This window comes from Aythya ferina (assembly GCF_964211825.1).
Source record: "Aythya ferina genome assembly, chromosome: 5".
NCBI lineage: Eukaryota > Metazoa > Chordata > Aves > Anseriformes > Anatidae > Aythya > Aythya ferina.
In genome coordinates this window covers 25,003,606-25,024,895 of record NC_140301.1, presented here as the reverse complement: position 1 = coordinate 25,024,895, position 21,290 = coordinate 25,003,606, and the positions used below count along the sequence as shown (strand labels likewise).

At 33.8% G+C, this 21,290-nt stretch overlaps 1 protein-coding gene across 11 annotated transcripts in view; it reads right to left on the bottom strand.

Annotated features, from left to right (window-relative positions):
* Nucleotides 1-21,290, bottom strand: part of CDIN1 (CDAN1 interacting nuclease 1) — a 137,180-nt gene that overhangs the window by 50,030 nt on the left and 65,860 nt on the right. For 5 of the 11 annotated variants that reach the window (XR_014693421.1, XM_084520511.1, XM_084520508.1 and 2 more), the window contains one exon: nt 15,971-16,030. The exons of 4 other annotated variants lie outside the window; for them this stretch is intronic. Coding sequence is in view for 6 of the 7 variants with exons in the window: in XM_084520511.1 (XP_084376637.1) it covers nt 15,971-16,030 (60 nt within the window). In the remaining variant the exon portion in view is untranslated. Of the gene's footprint in view, nt 1-15,090; nt 15,488-15,970; nt 16,031-21,290 lie in introns of those variants that run through there. 2 more of the 11 variants (XM_084520505.1, XM_084520512.1) reach the window with 2 other exon arrangements.

Here is a 21,290-nt window from a genome sequence, read left to right as displayed (position 1 = left end):
TGAATCACAAAAGTTAGTAATCTTTTGATGATCAATGGCAACAAGAAATATTCTCTAGAATACAGCTAGATATTGTGGTCCACACATGAACCCTAAGATCCCTAGGAGTTTGCCACAACAGATATACATCTGTTACATCTCTAAACTCACCTGATAAACTGACTATACTAGTTTCCATACTTGTTGTTTCAGCTCTCCTCAAATATTCTGCCCTTCTTTAGACTAGTACTTGCTTTCATCAAAGCCTCTGCTGTTCTTCTCTCAGCTACATTCAAAATCAAACCTCCATCTATTTTCTCCTGACTTCATTGCCTTTGACACCATCCATTACATTTCTTCAAAGAAATGTTTTCTGTTTTCTTGACTCTTACGATGTGCCTTCTACTTTAAGACTTAAACATCTTTTAGAAGAGCTTTCACAACTCTACTATGGCTTTCTGTGGGAACTCCCAAGGAGCCTCTCTAAATCTTATGTAGGAGAATCTCATTTAGCAACACTAATTTGAATGCTTCCTCTTGTGAGTACATCTGCATTACTGGTTCCATAACGCTGAAGCACTCCATTTAGGATGTGAATCCTTCAGAAGCTAACTCGATACAAGGTATCCATCAGGAACCAAGAGTGGCAGAAATTTCATTGCTGATAAAGGATATACGGACCTAGAATCATTACAGGTCTCACCAAGTCATATCTGTGTCCTTACTTTTTCATGGTGCACCAGTCAATAATGTATGGGATGACAGACAAAAGCTCCAAACACTTTCTTCCAGGTATGTCTTACAACAGTTCAAACTAATGACAGTGCCTGTACCCTGACAACTTATTCTATGTATCTCATAACTAGATAGGCATCAACACAGCTTAACAGAGCTTTTCACTTTCTAGTCTTGTAACCCTTCTTTCTTAATCATTACGGTCAACATCACCTCATCTATTAAAAACACCTGTAGCTCACATCAGTTTCCATCTGGACTTCTCTCTGGAGCTTCTTGTATTTGACATGTTCAAATCTGGCTAATTCTTTAAGATATCTTTCTTTCCTACCTTCTCAGTACATCTACAAAGATGTACCTCTTGTACAGGTGCTCAATTATTCTCTGCCTCATTGCAGCAAAGTATCTTTCTGTGAACTTAATCAGTGCCATCTGCTTGCTCCTCTCCATCTGAATTTTGCAAAAAATAAAATAAAGTTGTATGACTATTTAAGTACGCACAATTTCTTTCTTTGTGTCTGTAAAGTGGAAGACCTGTTACAGAGCTTCTAAAGACCTGCTAAAGACCTATATGACTTTCACAGTTCTATCATCTCTGTCCATTCACTGGCCAACTATCAAATCCTACACTGAACTGGCAAACCATCTCTATCCCTTATCCTCAATTGCCTCTCAAGGTTAGAAATAATTCTCAAGAAGCATTCACAAAAGCAATCTGTTCTTTTCCTCTGAATCTCTCATCTGTCAAAACACACGAAAAATGGAGCAGGTTGCTGACGTACTCAGATCAGTGAATATTATGCTGACCAATATTATCTTATTGCCTCTTTGTACTCCACTGTAAACATTCTGTTGACTTTTGTATTATACTTGAACATTAAACTCTGTAGAATAAAATATCTTTTGTTCTGTTCTACAGCAGTCCTTAGCACATTTTATTAGAATTTCTATGACTATGAAAGTGTGAGAACTTTTTTTGCCTCTGCTATTTCTGTGCATGTATCCCTTGGCCCAGGGGCTAGAAGAGACTTTATACTTTTCAGTTCAGGAGACAATGAAAATTTCAACAGTTATCAGTAAGGAAATGTTAACATGCTGTAATTGTGTAAAAAAAAAAAAAAAGACAAAACAATACTTGTGTATTTTTAACATATATCTTAGTATAGCTATTCATTGCCACTCATGGATGGATAACAGATATGCACCTCTATTTATTTCTATGTTAAAAATACTTGGAAACATTCATATGGAAGTATGGAATTTTAATCTATGTATAATGCAAGTTTGATCTAGAGGAAAAAAAATGCGTACACCTTCAAGACATGGCAGGATAGTTGCATAGATTTTTTTCTATGCAAGTAGCAGATACATCAACTTATCTCACAAAATGACTCATCATTTGTGATCAAGTTCAGTTAAATCCTATGAACGCCTAGATAATCAATACCGAACCATACTAAATTTCAGCAGATAGAGATTTCCTTAGAAATCTAGTATGAAAAAGGGAAAAAAGTCTCCAAATTCCTTCTCAAACTTATTTATCAGCTCTAAAGAGTTACTTCTCTTTACTCATTTTAGAAAATGACACAGAAATAGGGAGCTTTGGTTGCCACTACCATTTTCTTTCCAGTTTTCAGTTTGTCATCAGATTTCAGATCCTTCTGGGATAACACAGTAGTGTGGCAACCATATTCAGTAATTAGATACTGATAGACTAAAACAAATGCTATCTTTTTATTTAAAAAACTGTTTGAACATTCCACTTGGTATTAGCAGGCAATGGAAAATATCAGCCTCTCACAATGCTGACATTTTCAATTATATAGCATATTGCATTTTTCATTCTGATACAAACAACATATAATGACATTTGCACAGTGAATCTCTGGTAACTAAGGTTTGAAAGAAAAAACATACAAAATTCATTCAAGAAATACAAGAAGTGCTTACATATGTCTGCTAACCCAGGGTATATTCATGGCATTTACTTTTCTTGAAAACTCTTTTGATAAAGAAAAGCATTTCTATAAAAGAGTAGATGGAAATAGTATCAACATTTTGAAAAGTAAGAATCTTTGCAATCCTCAAGAGTGTGTTTGATGTATGAATATTTACAAAAGTTATCAAGGTATATGTGCAATAGCTATTTTATATTCTTTTGATCTATTTCCAGGCTTGTAATCAATATCAGATTAATTTATGCTTACATTTCCTGAATCACAGGCATTTGAGTCACTAAAATTCATTTTAAAAAATGAATATATGTCAATTTAACTATTTTCATAATTTTAAACATTGTTAAAACATGCATTTTCAAAGGCAAGAATAATCATGATCCTATTGTGATGAGAGTAACTCTAAAATAATGCTATTTACTATTTGTCTTTCCTGATGTAACTGCTCGTTTCCTTATTCCCTGTCATCCAAAACAAAAAGGAAAAAAAAGAAAAGCATTTCTAGAAAATGTCTTAATCTGGCCAAAATAAGCCTCTATAGCTTTGGTTCACACAGGCTTTATTAGTTTCCTGGGCTCCATAGTGGGATAAACTATTTCATGCATGAAGGGATCAGCATTCCTTCTCCTAATCATTGCTATTGTACCCATTACAAAGCTTTCTGAACATCTCCTATGGATATCACATGTGATCTTAATCACCTCTCAATTAATAACTTCATACTCATATTTTAGTTCTGCTTCTTCTACACACAATAATTGCTACTTGAGGATGATACTGAAGCCTTAACTGAATATTCTGAGATTATAGTAATTTCACTACCACTGATACATTCTTACACTCAAAGTGTCCAGACAGCAGTTTCCAGTGAATAACAGCTTAATGCAACTGCTAATCCCCTCCTAGTGCCATGACAGATGTTCGTGCCCATCTCTTGTGACCAGCCTGCAACTTTGAGAAGCACACGCCATTTTCTTATGTGGCTTGATAAGCAATGTGGTAGCTTTATTGTTTGTATAAAAAGTCTCAGAAATCTCTGCTAGCATCAGCTTTAACACCACAAAGGCTTTGTTGGTACACTGAATTACATTCTTCTGAATGTAATATAGGTGGTCTCAAAGACGAAAGACAGAAGTCAACAGCTTTTGCTTTAATATAGTAATGTTTCAACTAATTTGCCAATTCATCTTACTTGTCTCCTCAGGTAGAAGGGATGCATGGCTTTCTGCCCATTTTCTGAAGATGTGGCAGATTAAATGTTAAGGCAACTGACATCACACCGATTGTTCTCACTTGCAGAGGAAAACAGAAGTAGTATCACCTGAAGATCACTACTCTCTATATTCAAAATCAGGGATGGACAGGTCACAGGCATTGTGTGACCAAATTCTTTCACAGCACATTTTCTGCTAAATTATACTCCTCTCTATATGATGTATCATGCAGTCTAAGCTCCTGCAGGGAGAAAGAAATAACTAACTTCCCCTTATCCCCCTTCAATCAGCCTTTAAACTTCCAGGAATATCCACCTTCCAAAATTCACATACAGTATTGGTCTGGCAAACAGCAACATCACCATTTCCCAGGACACAGGTAAAATCAGAAATCTAAGTGAAGTCTGCTATGCTTTCCTCCAAGATAGATGTGCAGATCACTACTCATTTCTTGCAACTTCTAAATGCTTAGCAGTTTTCTAGGATATGTAACGTACATAAACAAACACACTAAAGGGTTGTTTCCCTTAACTACTTTCTATGTACCACTTACATACAGTCCAAGCACAGATGAGAAACACAGGCTGAGATTACAGACAATAACATATTGCATCTACAACTGTGAAGCAAGTTTTCAATAAGCTTATATTTAATAAATTAAGGATAAATGAAAACCAATAAAGTGTTATGGCAAAACAGTTAAAAAAGCAGAAAAGTGAGATGTGTGGCCCACTGAGACCTGATTAGTGTGCTGCCAACTATTTAGGAAAAAAAGAAAATAAGGTGATCCCCAATCTGTTAGTTACAGTTGTGAAGAGAACTTAAAAATACATAGGAAGCATAGCTAAGAATAGAAGATACATATATCTCATCACTGAAAGAGTACTTGTAAGGCACAAGAAGTATGTACTGTCAGGAGATGAAAATATGAAGGGCTCCTACAAGGACTGGGATTTAGGCAAAGAAAGGAAGGACGGAGAAAGAAGAGACACAGAAGTAATTGCTCTGAAAAAATATGGGTGAGTGTAAAAGTTGACAATATAAGAGAAACAAAAGGATTAAAGAGAATTCTTACACAACACTGTGAATTTTTTCATGGAAATAACAGGCAGCAAAACAGGAAACCTAATTTTAAATTTGTATGATTTTGAACTAGAAAGGCACATAATTTTAGGATGGCATTACAGCTTCAGGATGTAAAAGCTAAGTTGTTCGTAAGAATACAGCCCCTGTAAAAGTTAATAGCACGGCTAGCCACTCCACAGCATAACGAAAACACTATGCAGGCAGCTTTTAGGAGCAGAATAATAAAGAAAAACTTTTAGTTTTATGGCCTGCAGAGTTTGTTAAAAGGTATCACGTGAAAATTTAATGAAAAATTAGAGAGAAAGAAAAGCCTAAAATCATCATAGATGTCTACAGCTTCAAGGATTATTATTCTGATGTTAGTAAATACAAACATACAAGTTATTTTTGTCATCTGGTTTGTCTTAATCAAGAGCTAAAAATTCATTTATAGCACTATACACAAATGCCATGTTTATATCAATATCATATGCAGCTTGTATGAAAAAGTATACATTAAAATTGAGAACAGCAATTTATGCAATGGTCAAGGACAACCAGTAACAAAGCCACCAAATTCCAGTTGTCAAACACAATTTACAATGTATATTTCTTCTCTTCTCTGTTAAAACAGTAATTATTAAAACTAAAGCAATACGGGTGAGTGTTTATGACTTCTTATTAAAAATCCTGACTTAAAGCAGTGCTCATTTAAGCTTAAGGTTAAAGAAAATCATGTAGAGATCTCTGTGCGATGGCCTACTGACTTTATATCCTCTTGTCAAACCTCAGCAGTTTTATTTGCAGTGATACATGCCGGGGAAGGTTGGAGGTTAAAGTTTATAGGACGGCCAACAGGAAAGCCAACCAACTTCTTTCAAAAGATTACAACCTTTAACATATTAGGATCTGTCGGCAGTTACTGCTAACTTGGTAAATCTACATTTGTGTACTCTTCTGTGAACTGATCCCCAAACTCCAGGCCAACAGGATCAGAAAACCTAATTGTTACTACTTCCCTTCACTTATTCCTTTACAATTTTCTTACTGTTTAAACTATTACTTTAATTTTTGACATTATATTGATGCTTAGCACTTATCATTAGTTCACAAAAGAACATTAACAGGTAGATAGAATTTCTTTCCTCATTTTCATCAGCCTGTTTTTCTCTCTCACCCTGAAAATTGAAGGAAGGATTTCCTAGTCCAGGAAAGCTGACAATAAATGTAGTGGCAGCACATTGCATTCAACATTGCTTCCTCTTTCTTATTTTTAAGAAGTTATCCAGATAAAAATATTGACAAATAAAATCATACCATTACTGGATAGCTGAGGTTGAAAGGGACCTCTGGGGATTCTCCAGTCCTGCTCAAACCACAGTGAACTAGAGCAGGTTGCTCAGGGCTTTGTCCAGTCAGGTTATGAGTATCTCTAGGGATGGAGGCTTCACAATCTCTCTGGACAACCTGCTCCAGTGACAGCTCTCACAATATGTTGAAATAGGATTTCCTATATTTTGTACACACTGCCATTTGACCTGTCACTGGACAGCACTGACAAGAGTCTGGTTCCATATTTTTTACTCCCTCCCATCAGCTATTTATATACATAGATAAGATCCCACTGCTCTTCTCAGCTAAACAGTCTGAACTCACACTTTCCTCCTATATCTGATGCTCCAGTCCACTCATCATTTTTGGGGTATTTCATTGGACGATCTGCAAGTTATTAAAAAGTATTACAAAGGTCTTATTTGTAATGATGGCAGTTTTATTCTTACTTGCTCTGAGAACAGTGCAAATTTTTCCACTGACTTCAGAAACAAAACCTCTACAAAATAGACTGATCCTGTGTAAAAGATAACATATTTTTGATGCATTTGTTCCATGACAGCCACAAGAATATTTCAATATAAAATGAATAAGATTATTCAGTTATCTGCATTTGATACCATTCAGACAATAGATGACTTTTCTTAGACTTCTTCTGAAACCTTAAACTTGCAGGTATACAGAAACAAGTCTACAGTTATCATTATAATTCTTCAGCTTTGCATTTTAAAATGAATAACTACTCCAGAAACTACACAAAATATTATTGTTGCTATGCGAGAACAACATAACTGGAAAAAAAACTTGTTATGCTTAACTCTAATACTTTATACAAAAGTAAATAAACACTTACCTCTTTTTTTTTTTTTTTTTCCCTAAGAGACAGACTTGACTTTTAAGTTTCTCCCACCTCTCCACTCCCTCTTTGAAAACCGAGAAGAACATTTGGCAAATACAAAGATCCTGCATTTCACTTCACCTACCATTTTGCTGTTGCTACAATTTTAATTATGCAAAACTCAATGGGCTCTAATAAAATCTGACTAGGTAATTAATACTCTAAAACATACAGTGTGAGCTACTGAAAGGAATGTTCTACACATAAATTCCTTCATGTCATGGAAAAGACTCATGCAGTGCAGTGTGTTTCTCCATAGGTACAACAATATCCCATGATGTCAACAGCTTTTTCAGCCTATTTGCAATTAACCAAAAAATTTTAATATTTTCCACTGTTAAAATTCGTTTTCTACTAGTTTCAGTTCAGACCCACTCACTAGCGTGTATCATAGCAAAATCAAGGTATTATAGAAAAGATAGAAGAAATATTTGTCAAAAACAAAGCACAATTTTGAACTATTGTGTTACTGATATTCCTAAAAGGACTATGATGACTACACAGTGTTATGTTTATATTTTAATAGTCACATTTTTGTAACTCAGACACATATATGTGTATCTGAGTGTACATATATAAATCCTGAGATAAGATCTATCTTACAATCCAGACGTTTCCCAGAGATGTGCACATGAAGTGGATTCTCCCACCCTGCCAATTACACACCTAATTTGGTGGTCTGTTGAAGACAGGGAGAGGGGCAGATGCAGAGCAGGCTAGGGGGAGCTTACTGATATCACATCCCTGTCTTGTGGAAATTAAACAATAATAAAAAAATCCACAGTCAAGGGTATTAATTTTCAGAGCTCCATGTGATTATTTTAGAGGGAAGGGCCAGAAAAGTGTAGGACAGACAGTACAGTGTACTTTTACAACCGGGAAAGTCTTTTCCTTAACAGTGAATACACAGACTGTTCTCTCTGAACTTGTTCCCCCAGACATTTTGCAGAGCAGAATGATTTGAGTAGTTTGACATGATTTGTATTTTTCCTAGAATCCTATCCTTTATCTTCTTAATACAAGACAAAGCACATCTGGAACTTTATGTTATTTTCGTAACATTTTATGCCAAAGTACAGACAGTACTCTTAGATTCTTTTTTATTTCCTTGACACATTATAAATGGTGATAAGAAAATGAAAGTTATGAGAAGATCTGTGCTTAGGTTTACATGCTTGCTACAAGAAGATTTTTTCGTAACAGAGCATATTCATACATCCATATCTATAGTGCCTTTTATCCTGAGTTTTAAGAAAACACCTTATCAATTTGATGTACTAACTACTATGCAAATACACAAGGTCCTGTGGTCTGCCATTCAAGAAGTCAAATTAAGCCTTCATTCCTCTGATAACACATTTACATACTTGTCTCTTGAATGTTGTAATTTGAAGAAGTAGTACCAAACAACTACTGATAATAATACTTCTAATAAAGGAATTTATAAAAGATCATCATCAGTAAGGAGAGTTATTTAGAGCCAGGAAATGTGACTTTTAACAAAAGAGAAAACATTTTAAAACCTACTTCATTACAAGTGAAGAAGTAAAAATTATTGTGGCAAAATTAACATACTGTACTGTAGTAATTTTTACTCAATGACAGCTTAGTGTGTTTACCAAGGTTTACTGAAAATCAGTCATCTCTGGTACAACACATCACAACTCTAATAGCAAATAGTCATAAAAATCCAACCACACAAAAGACTAGCGAGCAGCAACTATTTACTAGTAAGAAAAGGAAATGCAAGCAGACTCAAAGTTTGACTTCAGCTTCTACAAGTCCAACAGAAGTGATCAAAACTGTAATGATTCTGCAGAAGCCACGAGCTGCAGGCTGAAGAATACTAGATTGTACAGTACCTGCTACAGAAACATTATCACACCTACCATGGCCCTACCGTACCATGAGCAACGAGTGGGAAGAAACAGACACAACAGACAACAGAAGGGAGTTTGGTGACAGAATGATGTGAAGCATTTCTTCCTCAAAAACTGCACACCATATACAGAAAGATTGCCAAACCTAACCGTGCACGTGCCCTGTAATGCTCTTGTAGTTTAGGTAGTTTGGAGTCCTAAAGCTTCAGGAAGCCTAGCAAAATTTGTGCTCCAGCTCAAGGTATCTACTCTAGGATGGTGTTTTTAAAGGTAGCATTTTCTTCTGCAAGTTCACGTGTACAAGCAGAAAATAAACCTTTACTTTTCTTAAAAGACAAATCCTCAACTCCAAGAACAGGGATGATTTTCCATTTCTATGATCTATCAGTCAGAGACAAATTCAACACTTACATGAATTAATGATCCAAACTTTATTTTCTAGAAGACAAAACAAGACCCTAAATATTGTAGCAATATTTTCATTATGAACATTATTTTATAATGCTCTTGGGCCAGCAATTACAACTACAAATTGACAGAATTTTAGCATTTGCTGAAAAAGCACTTTGGTTAAGTTGTTTCATCTGTAAAAAAATACTCTACTACACAAAGACAACTTCTGTGTCGATTCATTTGGTACTTGGCAAGGACAGACCAATATAGGTCAATGCTCTTGATGTGTGTGCACCAGGGTGAGAGAAAAAAAAAATAAAAAAACCCTCTTCAGGCTAAGCAAGGGAGCAAAACTAGTCTACAGACAGCAGTCAATGCTGTTTATAAACCACTGCTTATCACATTTATCACATGCAAACTAAGTTCTCCTAGTTTGCCAAAAGTGGTATAATTCAATAGTGCAGAACAAGTGCTTAAATAAACTTTTCAACATAATGCACAGCCAACAACACTAATGGCAAATACAATGGGAAGAAAGAAACAGAAACTGGAAATGTTCTTTGAAACATTTTTTCATGGTATATAACACACAATTTTGACTAGTAGGAACCTACTGATTCTTACAAGTAGTCAGACTGCTAGCACTATGTCATTTATACTATTCTGTGGGTAATTGTAATAATACAATTTTACATTTAGAAGCTAATAATTCAACATTCGTTTCTAACCATTCATTTAAAAAACAACAACAACAAAAAAAACACAAACCAATAACCCATCAAAAACAATAAACATTTTTAAAAGCACAGCAAACTAAAAAAAACAAACAACTATCAAACAAAAAAACAAACAAACAAAAAAACCAACAACCAACAGAACAGGGAAAATCACTCAGCTAAGAAAATGTGAAGTACGCTTTAATATGGTAGTGTGTTAAAGGACATATATCTACATGCAAAAGATAAAGCTATCACTGCTGCGTGGACTGCAGAATGTTATCACTGCTACTTTTCCTCATCCTTATTCTTAATACCATGAGATTCTGAATTTTTATAACATTTTGGATTTCTTTCAGATGAAAGTCCATTTTATTGTTTTTTAATTAAATCTATTACCCAAAAGGTCTTTAAAGGCTCTACAAACTACCTTGCATTTTATTATTGCTGACAGTTATCTAAACCATGCTTGAATGCCCTCTTTATCCTTTAGTGAACAATTGAAAGATCATATGCTAAAAAGACTTGTGCTTTCTCTTCTTCTAGCCCTATAATTAAGGCATTTTAATACATTTCTTCATAGTCATTAAGAGAGCACAATGTTAAAAATTAATGAAATGAGACAATTTTGAGTTTAACAACCATAAATACATACAACATAAATTTGTTTCAATTGTAGATATGAAAAAAAGCCTTCTTGAAATCACATGATGAGATTACTGAATTGTCAAGATTTTGCTTTTGCTGTCTAAGGGTATTTAAATGATGTATGGTAGCCTAACAATAGCCTGTTGTTACATACCCTACGAGAGAGGTAAACATTTCTGTCAAGCATTCAGATTCCATTGGTTTTAGTATGTTTTGGTCTACATATATAAGCCTATAAAAAAGTAGTACTGCTGGATGCTGCTGAGATGGATGAGGAGAGGGCAGAAAGGAAACAAGACAAAGACGTATGAAGGGAAAAATCACAAGTTGATTGTAAAAATCTTGATATATAATGTAAAATACCACTACAATAACACCTACTTATACCAGTACTTTATAAACACTTAAACTAGAATAAACAAGATTTTATAATTTGGATTTTTTTCTAAGAAATAGTTCTCTATGTTCATGCATCACATGTTTTTGTGACAGACATGTTAATAAGTAGTTTTTTTTAACATTGTGAAAGCAATTCTGTGTTTCCAAGTACATCATCATCAATTCTATATGCACCAATTAAATATAGGATGCATCTGTATTATAGCTATATTTTTACTGAGTTTTTCCGAAAGGTGTTACTAACGAGCAAATCTTACAGCTCATCTTTTAAAACTAAGTCATGTTTTTGGAGGTAGAAGTTCTTTATACTTTCTCAACTAAATGTAAAAATGACACAGTGAAGCATAAAGCAAGAAGATTACAGATTTTTTTTTCCTTAAAATAGACATGAAAAAAAAAAAGTTGCTCTCCAGAAGATTTTCTAGAGATGTCAGATTGTTATATTATAAACAACCTTATTAGTCCTTTATAATTACAATAGGTACCTCTGGACAAGATCGAGCACACATGACAAATGCTTCTGACTTCTTTTTAAATCGAACCTGGAAGGTCATCGCTGAACAAACAGAATGCAATACAACCGGGGCCGTAAATTGTGAAAGCTAGCAAAAAGGTAAGGTTTTTTGATATTAAAAATTAAAATTATTCTGTTCAGACTTTTCTGTATAAAATCAAGAAATAAGAGGATTAAATAGTTTTTAAAAAGGTAAGTAGCTGAAGAGAAAGAAATCATTCCAAACTTTATTACCACAATTTTTCTTTCTGCAGTTGAACCTGTATCTTAACATTTATGCAATGTCTTTGAAGTAGTTGCTTTATTTTTATAAACGTGTTCTTAAAAATAATTCCTCAGTGAGCGTTTACCCATATTTGTATTTATTTTGTTCAGCATTATGATAAAAACTGTGGACAGTTAAAAATAAAAAAAAAAATCAGTCTCAAACCTATGGGACTTGCTTGCTGTTATCCTCAAATGAAATCAGGAAAAGTATAACACACTACTGTGCATTTTTCCTACCATTCTTATTTTGTTTTAGGATCATTTAACAGTACTGGTAGTTTTGGATTAGATTTAATTTATATGGAGTTAAACAGTAACTTAAGTGACTGGAACTGGAAACCAATTGATGGATCTCACTTTTAAATCTCATATTTCAATTTGGAGAGGAAATGTACGGATTGAATTAGAAAGCTGTAAACTCTTGATGAGAATTAGTGGTATAAAACTAAAGAAAATGAAACCTTCAGTCATTTTGCCTACAGTTAGGCTGAATGAAATTGTAAATCAACAAAAGATTTGGATAGTACTCAAATCAACAGCTTTACCTAATAAAAGTTCTAACAGAGCACTGAGCATACCATTTGAAACAAATATTAAATAAATATGAAATATGAATGACTTTAAAAAGAACCATATGAGAAGCACAACAGTAAAATCACCAAAACTCAAGCAAAGGAAATTCAAACTGAAATGTATGATGGGCAATTAAGTACCTATTTTGACAATCCTAAGTGGTCAAGTTTTTAAAGTATGACACAGAAACCTTAACCTATCTATATATGAGTGATAAATGAGGCATTTTGTGTCATTACATTCCCATAAATCACTTTCTTTAACTGCTGATGGCTTTTATCAGGTCTAACCTTTTCAAGCTTCTATCAGAGTGCTAACATTTTCAACTTTGACACATACGCAGTTTACAAATTCTGCAGCTGATTAACTCTGTACAGAAGCTCACTGCCATCATTGTCTTCTTCAAGTTGGGTTACAGCTTCAGTGTCTCAAAAACTCACATGCATCCTTTGTATGTCACAAAATCCCACTCAATGTACTGAGCTGTGTTGCAAAGGATATAAAGTATTTCTCCTTTTGAAACAAATAAATGAGAATATACTTTCAAAATTACTCTTCTACAGAGAGCCTGAAATATACATGTATATACTATTCACTATTTTAAAATCAGCTAAACAGTACATTCCAAATACAGAGAGAAATAGTCAGAAATTTACAAAAAAAAGATGAATTTTACATTATTTTATTATTCAAATGAATTTGGGTTCAGACTGATACTCTTGATTAAATCAAAAATGTTGTGATCAACATCTCTGAGGTAGAGATCAATAAAATAATAAAAACCAACTAAATATTACAGTATACCATATATATTCTATTACAAAGTATTGCATTTATAAGCTGATCATGATCATGGGCCCTTAAATCATTTTGTGGGATTCCTCACGGAACTCTTGTCTGAACTATCTTGTAAATTTCAAAGGTTATAAATTGCAATATCTTGAAATTGTAAATTTCAAAGATTCAATTTCAGTACTATACCACAAAATGAATTGGACCACAATGCGCTCAGAACAAAATAAATGCAAAAGCAAAAAAGAAATGCAGGAAATAATATTTTACCATGCTTAAGTGAGCCCAAAGATTTCAAGGAACACTTATTTTCCATAGGAACTAAAATTAAATTACATATTTGTATGACATATACCATTTTTCCTACAAATAAGTGATAAAATAGTTGATAAAAAAATCCATCTAGGTGTCTACCTTCAAAAACATTTTAATTTACTGTACTGTATTAACAATGAGAGGACAGCAATACAGTAGCATTTTGTCTTAGTAGCATCAGTACATAGCAAGAATGTTAATAGGTTAGACAAAATGCCTGCATTCTCACTATTTTTATTTAAAAATGTGCAGGATATCATTTAATTCAGATGTACTTTGTCTATAGAAACAAGCAATGAAACATTCAAGGAAATGCACTTAGAATATATAATTGATATAGACACCAAAACAAAGCTCAAGTTTAAAGAGATACTGTCTTTAATAATATTAGTCAGACTGAAGAAATTTACATGTTGGTTGTATGACCACTGGAAGCCTGGTACTTCAGATGGTATTAGTTTTGATATGAGCTAACTAGACATCAGACCTAAATAATGAAACCTGAAGAGACAGGCTTGGACCCCGCAAATAAGGATGTCTGCAAAGGCTCTTGTGCAGCTGATTGTTTCTCAATGATAAACAACAAATCTTAGAAAAACACTAGAGGAAGGAAGATGTTTTTTCCAGCATCACACCTAACACAGCCTTGTAACTTCAATATCTAAGGCCTATCCATGACAAATTAAAAAGTTCTTTATTTCACTAATAATGTCACACATCAGAGAAGCTGTGCAGTTACACTTTGACAATTCAGATGTAAATCTTGGAATGTCTGTAAGTAATCATGACAAAGGCATATTTATCATTTAAAACAAAAAGACATGATTTCTTGATGTTCATATCAAAGACTAGTGATGGATGAGAGCATGCTAATCAGATGACAAACCAGAAGGAACACAGACTCTTGCTATTTTGATTAGAGAAGGAAAATGAAGATCCCTTTCCCAAATTAAAATGCAAACATTCTAAAATTACACATACAAATATGTACACAAGTTTGTATTGTGTATATGTCAGAGCTTGGTATGTTCTTGGTATGTTCTCATGTAGCCATGCTACAAATACTGACTAGAATAACTGCCAATTTACTTAATGTCAGAAGTTGTCACATATAATAAATAAAACCAAACATTGACATTAATCAAGTCCAGTTAATTGCTTATTAATTTATATATTCAGATGTAATTTTAGCTTTTTTATATTAAAACTCCACAAGTAACAATACTGAATAATTTTACCTTTTCTTGTAATTTGTTTTCTAATATTTTATTTCTAGGTTAAAATTACGTGCAATTATGCTTATGTGAAATTATGCTTATGCCATTTAAAATTCCATAAAATTAATTTAACCTTTGCTGAAAACAAAAATGTGGAGTGTTCATGAGGTATGCAGTACTGCAAGATAAGCATGGAGCTTCAGACCCACATTTTTATTGTGAGGTCTTACATTTTTGATACTGAAGTCATCTTATTTCAGTGCCTTGCTTTACGTTTACCCAACATGTATCAAACCACTAATGCACATTTAACAAGAACTCTCGAGCATCAAAAACTTTGCTTACTAAGCATGAGAGTCACAGCTGCTGACAGTAAGACAGACAAGTCTTTATTCAACTTGTAGATCCTTAGGCACTGGCAATGTCCAATGATACTTTCACAAAGTACTTGTCAAACAATGGTCATGCAGCTCCTTGAGATCAATCTTTCTTTTTCCCTTTTAAGCAGTTCTCTCTCATGCCTTTTCCATTACAATTCTACAATGAGTGAATAACTTTTTGGTATCCACAGAGAAATACCCTGGTCACTCCTGTTCTGAACAAAGAAAGAAAACTCACTTTGCTGACTGGAGAACTATTCATAAACATACTTGTTTTTACCTTATTGTAATTAAGAAACTTACAAATAAAGTACTTAACCAAAACAAACATACAATCTAGACTGTTTTTTTTTTTTTTTTTTTTTAAGAAGATGAGTTCCCCCCACATACAATTTTTCAGAATTTACAAGAAGGAATGTAAATCAAACTGGTGACACTGAGAGGGAAAAGGAATATTTGAAATGAAAATATTCTCCATCCAAAAATGATGATTTTCTTTTTGTTAAAAATGATTTTCTTATTGTTAAAATGATTTTTACCCAAACCTTTGAGCAGAAATGTATTTGAAATCAAGAATTATACAAATGACTGTTTGAACCGTAGTGTTTAAAAAAACAGACCAACACCAACAATCATTTTGCTCTGCTACTCAGAAGCCCTAGTAAGACACACCTGATGGTGTGCTTAATGCAACTTACCCATATACCGTGTCTCCTTTAACACAAGATATCTGTCCTGGGAAAGCAGATTCTTGTACCCTGGAAACACAGATTTGCACTGTACAATCTCACAGAATAAACAAAATGTGGGCAATTTCAATACATACTCCTCAGTATATATTGAGACATATTATATATTGAGACTACTCTCAAAGAGGCTGAAAGGTAATTTGGGACTTCGCAGTGAAACTGTATGCCAAGATTTCCTAGACACAAGAAATTTGTGAAGCTGTGTGTAAATGTGAATGTTGCCCATTAACCAGCCAGAGACTATTGAATCTACTCATTTTATGAGATTTCTCTCAGATTGTGCACTAACCTCAACAGTCTTGTTTTTATGTGCTTTATTTACTGTGAAACCTATTTGTAATCAGCTATTGACAATATTTACTTTTTTCTTACATTAGTACAAATAGCTTTGGACTCTAGATATAGTAGTTTATCATTCAATATTTTAAAGTGTGCTTAAGACATAACTAAATTCCTCCACCTCTTGGACCTTTTTTTGAAAAATTTACTGGATGCCCAATATATTTAATATTCAATAGCATGTGAGAATAATTTTTATGCAACTCTGATAGTTAGAAAGATAGATAACTCAATTATTAGATCATCTATCAAAATATTCAGATGTGTAAGAGGCTACTAAAAAGATTGATGACTGAGAAAGTCCACTGATTCTCTAGCCATCATATTCACACATTTGGCTAGACAACATTTTTCGCTGCCTTCACAAGCAAGCTTCATTACCCATCACTCCACTGAAAAGAGTTTATTATGAGGCTGCCATCTTGGCAAGACTATTATTTAGATGATAAATGTTGGGGGAAAAAGTGTGTCTAGATTTTTTTTAAGATGAGCTTTTTGACAGATAAAACAAACAGCATCTACATTTCTAATTAACTTAAATTTGGCATATACAAATACAGGTCAGTACAGCTGTGATATGCTACTAGATTATCTTCTGTCTGAATCTTGCCCTTAATTTGTAAAATGTAAATTAACTAATTAGAAGAAAAGCAGCATTATTTGTGACAAAACACTCCTTCTATTTCTTTGCTTTGTGACATTTATGATCAACTGTAGTCCTTCATTTTAACTTCTCCCAGATAGATAATTGTACTCACACTACTTTATTTGTTTTCTATTATTTTAAACCACATGAAAACTTGAGATTTCTGAAGGGAAGGACGCACAACAGCCTTTGCAACATACAGCTAAATTACATACTTGCCAGCTTCATTTTGTTCACAATATTATGCTGTTTGCATGTACATGTAACATGAATACAGGTGCGAAGACACCATTTTCTATATTCAAGCACCAGACTCAAAGGGAAATCTCTATAGAAATTCTTAAAAAAATACTGAAAATCTCTGTATCCTTTTTTGTTCATGATGTATAGTAATAATAAACTTGTGTTTCATTCATTAAGAGTTAAATTTCACTTTATATTCCTACTTCCCTCCTCAATTATCATTTGAAATGGATTAGACTAGCAAACACAGAGTTACATAAAGTGAGGGGGAGTTGGTCATTCTTGAGTTTCAGCCTAACAACTTGACCTTGTTAAATAAACAAAATATATGATATCATAGTTTACAGGAAGGGATTCTTTTTGCTTTGCTTTGGTTTTTAACTATTACTAGATAGATAAAGACTCAACACTAAGAAATACATTGAAAATGTCAGATGTAAATGTCAATTAAAAATTACAAGGAATTCTGAAAGGTAATGTCTGTGGGGGGTTGACATTCTTTGACATAGTGGAGTGTCTGCAACCAGGCCTTTGGCAAGCAGAGCAGGATCTATGCTGTCAGCTCTTATCGTACATAAACTTAGATGCTTGTCTAATCTGAATGAGAAATACCATGAAAATTGGAGCTGAAGCCTTGCAGTAATGTGGATGGAAGCTGAAAATGCTCTATCTGCACTACACAAGTCTCCTGTGACATAATATTTAAGACAGTACAGAAAAATATAAGGCGAAAAATAATTTAAATAAAGCTTTATAGTGCCTCATTTACTACTTTTTAATATACACTAATCTGTATACAGTATGGTCTGTTTTGACAAAAGGCGTTTTGATACAAAATAGTCTAAAATAATCAGCACAACAATTAATGTTATAGCAATGCTAGGCATGAGGTGTGGTCTTGATGGAAGACATCTTCATGGTCTGTTATTCAGTCACCTTATTGAATGAGGTGATGACCAGTAAAATGTAAAGATGTTACTTCTGTGATAAAGTAAAAACAAAACAAAACAAACAAACAAAAAAAAAACACGCATAAACTGCATGTTGAGTTTGATACTGTTCATGTTGTTAAACAAATAAAGCAGTGATTCACTGGAGATAAGCTAAGTGTATCTAGAATATTTGTGAAGTGCAGAGGTATGCCTCTGTGTGTGTGTACATATATATCTGAGAGGAGAACACAGAATTTTATCATCTTCACAAATTAAACTACTGAATACAGTAAACTAGTAGGAAGCATTATTTAACTGATTTTGATTCTTTTTGTCTAGAAGCAAACCTATCTTACTCATTGCTTTTAAGGTGAGCAAGTTGGTATGGCAGATTCTAAAATAAATAAATTATTTTTATAGAAACATCTATACCTAGTCCTAAGTTGCAAAAATCATCATACCCCCCCGCTTCTGTCTACATCAACAGTTTATTTAAGATTAATTTACTAATTCAAATGGAGTCAGGAGGGAGAGAAGCAGCAGCAGAGCAAAATCCAACATGTGTGAAAATCTAAGAGTATTAGATAGCTAAACAAACCCTAAGTCCCTAAGTGTTGCAGTAAGGTCAAAACCTTTCAGCATTGTACCAGTGCGTCAAAATATGTCAACAAACCATCACACTGCAAGAAGAAGAATGACCTTTCAGTTCTTTATGTTTGGGCTGCCAATGAAGCTTTGGATACTGGGTATGCATGAACGGTTTTCCTAGCTACTTGACAAATGCAACTCCCAACGTTTCCTCCAAGTCAAGTTGTTATACCACTGGCTTTCAACCCACCAGTACAACTTTTTAAACAATTTTCAATTGGATCATATTGATACTGTTATAGAACATGCATCCATAAGCCCACAGCACGATTCCCTCTTCCCCTACCACCTACAATCAGACAATTATTATTTAAGCAGTCTTCACAGTAACGTATGCCAAACCATTTTAAACAGTAAAACATAAAAAAAAGTGCATCATTTTGATGTTCTCATTCAGTCTTTGCTCACATATGATTCATTCTTAGAGTCAACTACAAATGAATATGAACAGAACACTCTTCTCAAAAAGAAACTAATAGAACAGATGTGTTTGTAACTGAAATGAACACTATATATTTTTTCTTTTCACATTTATCTGAAAGACCTTTTTTTTTGTTCTATAGGACTTGATGATTTCATTACTCAGACTATTGGTTATAAACCAAAGTCTCAAGAGCAGACATATTGTATTAATTAACAACAGAGTTAATCATGAACTTAGTTTTCAGAAAAGCGTGGCTACTATTTTAAAATTAATTTTAAAGGAAAAAAAAAGTTTAAGAAACTTGCACTTATTATTTCAAAACAAACAAACAAAAATAATGACATTTAGCAAAGGGGGGAAAGGAATTTACTACAGTCATGACTTATTATTCTTAGTCAAAAAGAATGAAATTATTCTCTTTCAACTGTGTGAAATTACCTTCATTTTAATATCAGTATCAAATATGACATTTTCCTACAGTCTCTCCCACATGTATAGTAAAGTTTCTTTAGCTAATGCTAAATGCTAACAATGGCATCAAGCTTTCTCCTTGTACTCTAGAAATTACATTCCAGAAGGTACATATTGCAGAAGGTACAAAATGTAAATTGCTGTATTTGAGTTTATACCTGCTTACAGCAAGTCACTGGCAGCGTCCACTGATTACTATTTGAACTGCATGTTATGTTATGCACATGCAGTTGTTTTGTTTACATAGTGGCAGTGAAAGTTGCAGCCTGCTCAGTGGATGCCATTGTTTTGGAGGAATACACAGGTAGAATAGGTAGACTGAAGGGTTTCAGTGAGTACATGAATCATTTTATACTAAGTTTGTTCGGTGTGTAAGATAGCTTTTTCCTAAACATCACTCTCCAAAACCAGCCTGGGAAAACGTAAGACTGAACTTGCTTTTTTCTGTTTATCAGTGAAAATTCTCAATATCTAAACAGTGTCCTAAATTATAACTGTGCAAACCCACTGACAAAGTACACTTTGTGCATTTTTAATGTGAAGCTTAATTTGAAGATGAAGTTGCAAGTGTGGCACTGCAACCAAAAATTGCTTAACAATACCATTGATGTATGAGCCATAAAAAACCTTGCTAAGCTGTCCCTGCAGAACTCAGAGCAATAAAAAGGTGTTCTTTTGCACTGAGGTGAATAGACATGGTTGACTGAATCTAGGGAGCCATTCTGTTAAATGAGAAAGTGTCTTTTCTTTCCTGTCAGTACAGGCCAATTTAAGACACTCACAGATTTAGTTAGCACAGACTACAGGACTTAATGAAACATATGCATTACAGCAAACAAACCATAGCTACATTCAAAGCTTTCAGTCAGATTGTGTGCAGAATTAAATTTACATCTGTTACAGATGTGGAAAAACACCCAGAAACTATTCCAATCTCACTCTTACTTTTTACAGAAACAAAAAAAGCTCCATGGAAAAGATCTAAAACCTTTCACATTCACTACTTTAAAGTATCTAGGCATGTCTCCATTCTATCTCCATCTAGCAGGTGATGTTACAGCATTTCTCTCCAATTTCAACTGAACTTTAACTTCAACCAACAGATCAGGTTTACAGAACCCTTAAGGATGGTCATGATGCATCTGTTATGAACTGATGCATCTTCTCCAAAAGATTCCTCCTTCAGGTGGAAAGGAAAGATACAGGTACATATGAATTGCCTAGGAAACCGGTTCTCACTTGAGAGATCGCTGGATAGGCTGATTCATTAAACCATTCAAAACTGATGCGCATTTTGTCCAGCTACACCTGTGTCTTTTCTTGAATAGTTTCAGAGAGGAATGAAAGGTAACTGTTTAACCTTCGTGCAACCTAATCAGTCATCAAATGTTCATTAATCCAACTGCCATTATATGAGAAGAAGCTGTAGTAATTCAGAACTCATTTCAGAAGATGCAATAGTGTTAGTTTAACCAAGTAGTACCAAAATTAAAATTAACAGGATTTGTTTGTTACAAAACAAAACCAAAAATTGAAATGAACAAACAAATAAAAACCCAACCCAAC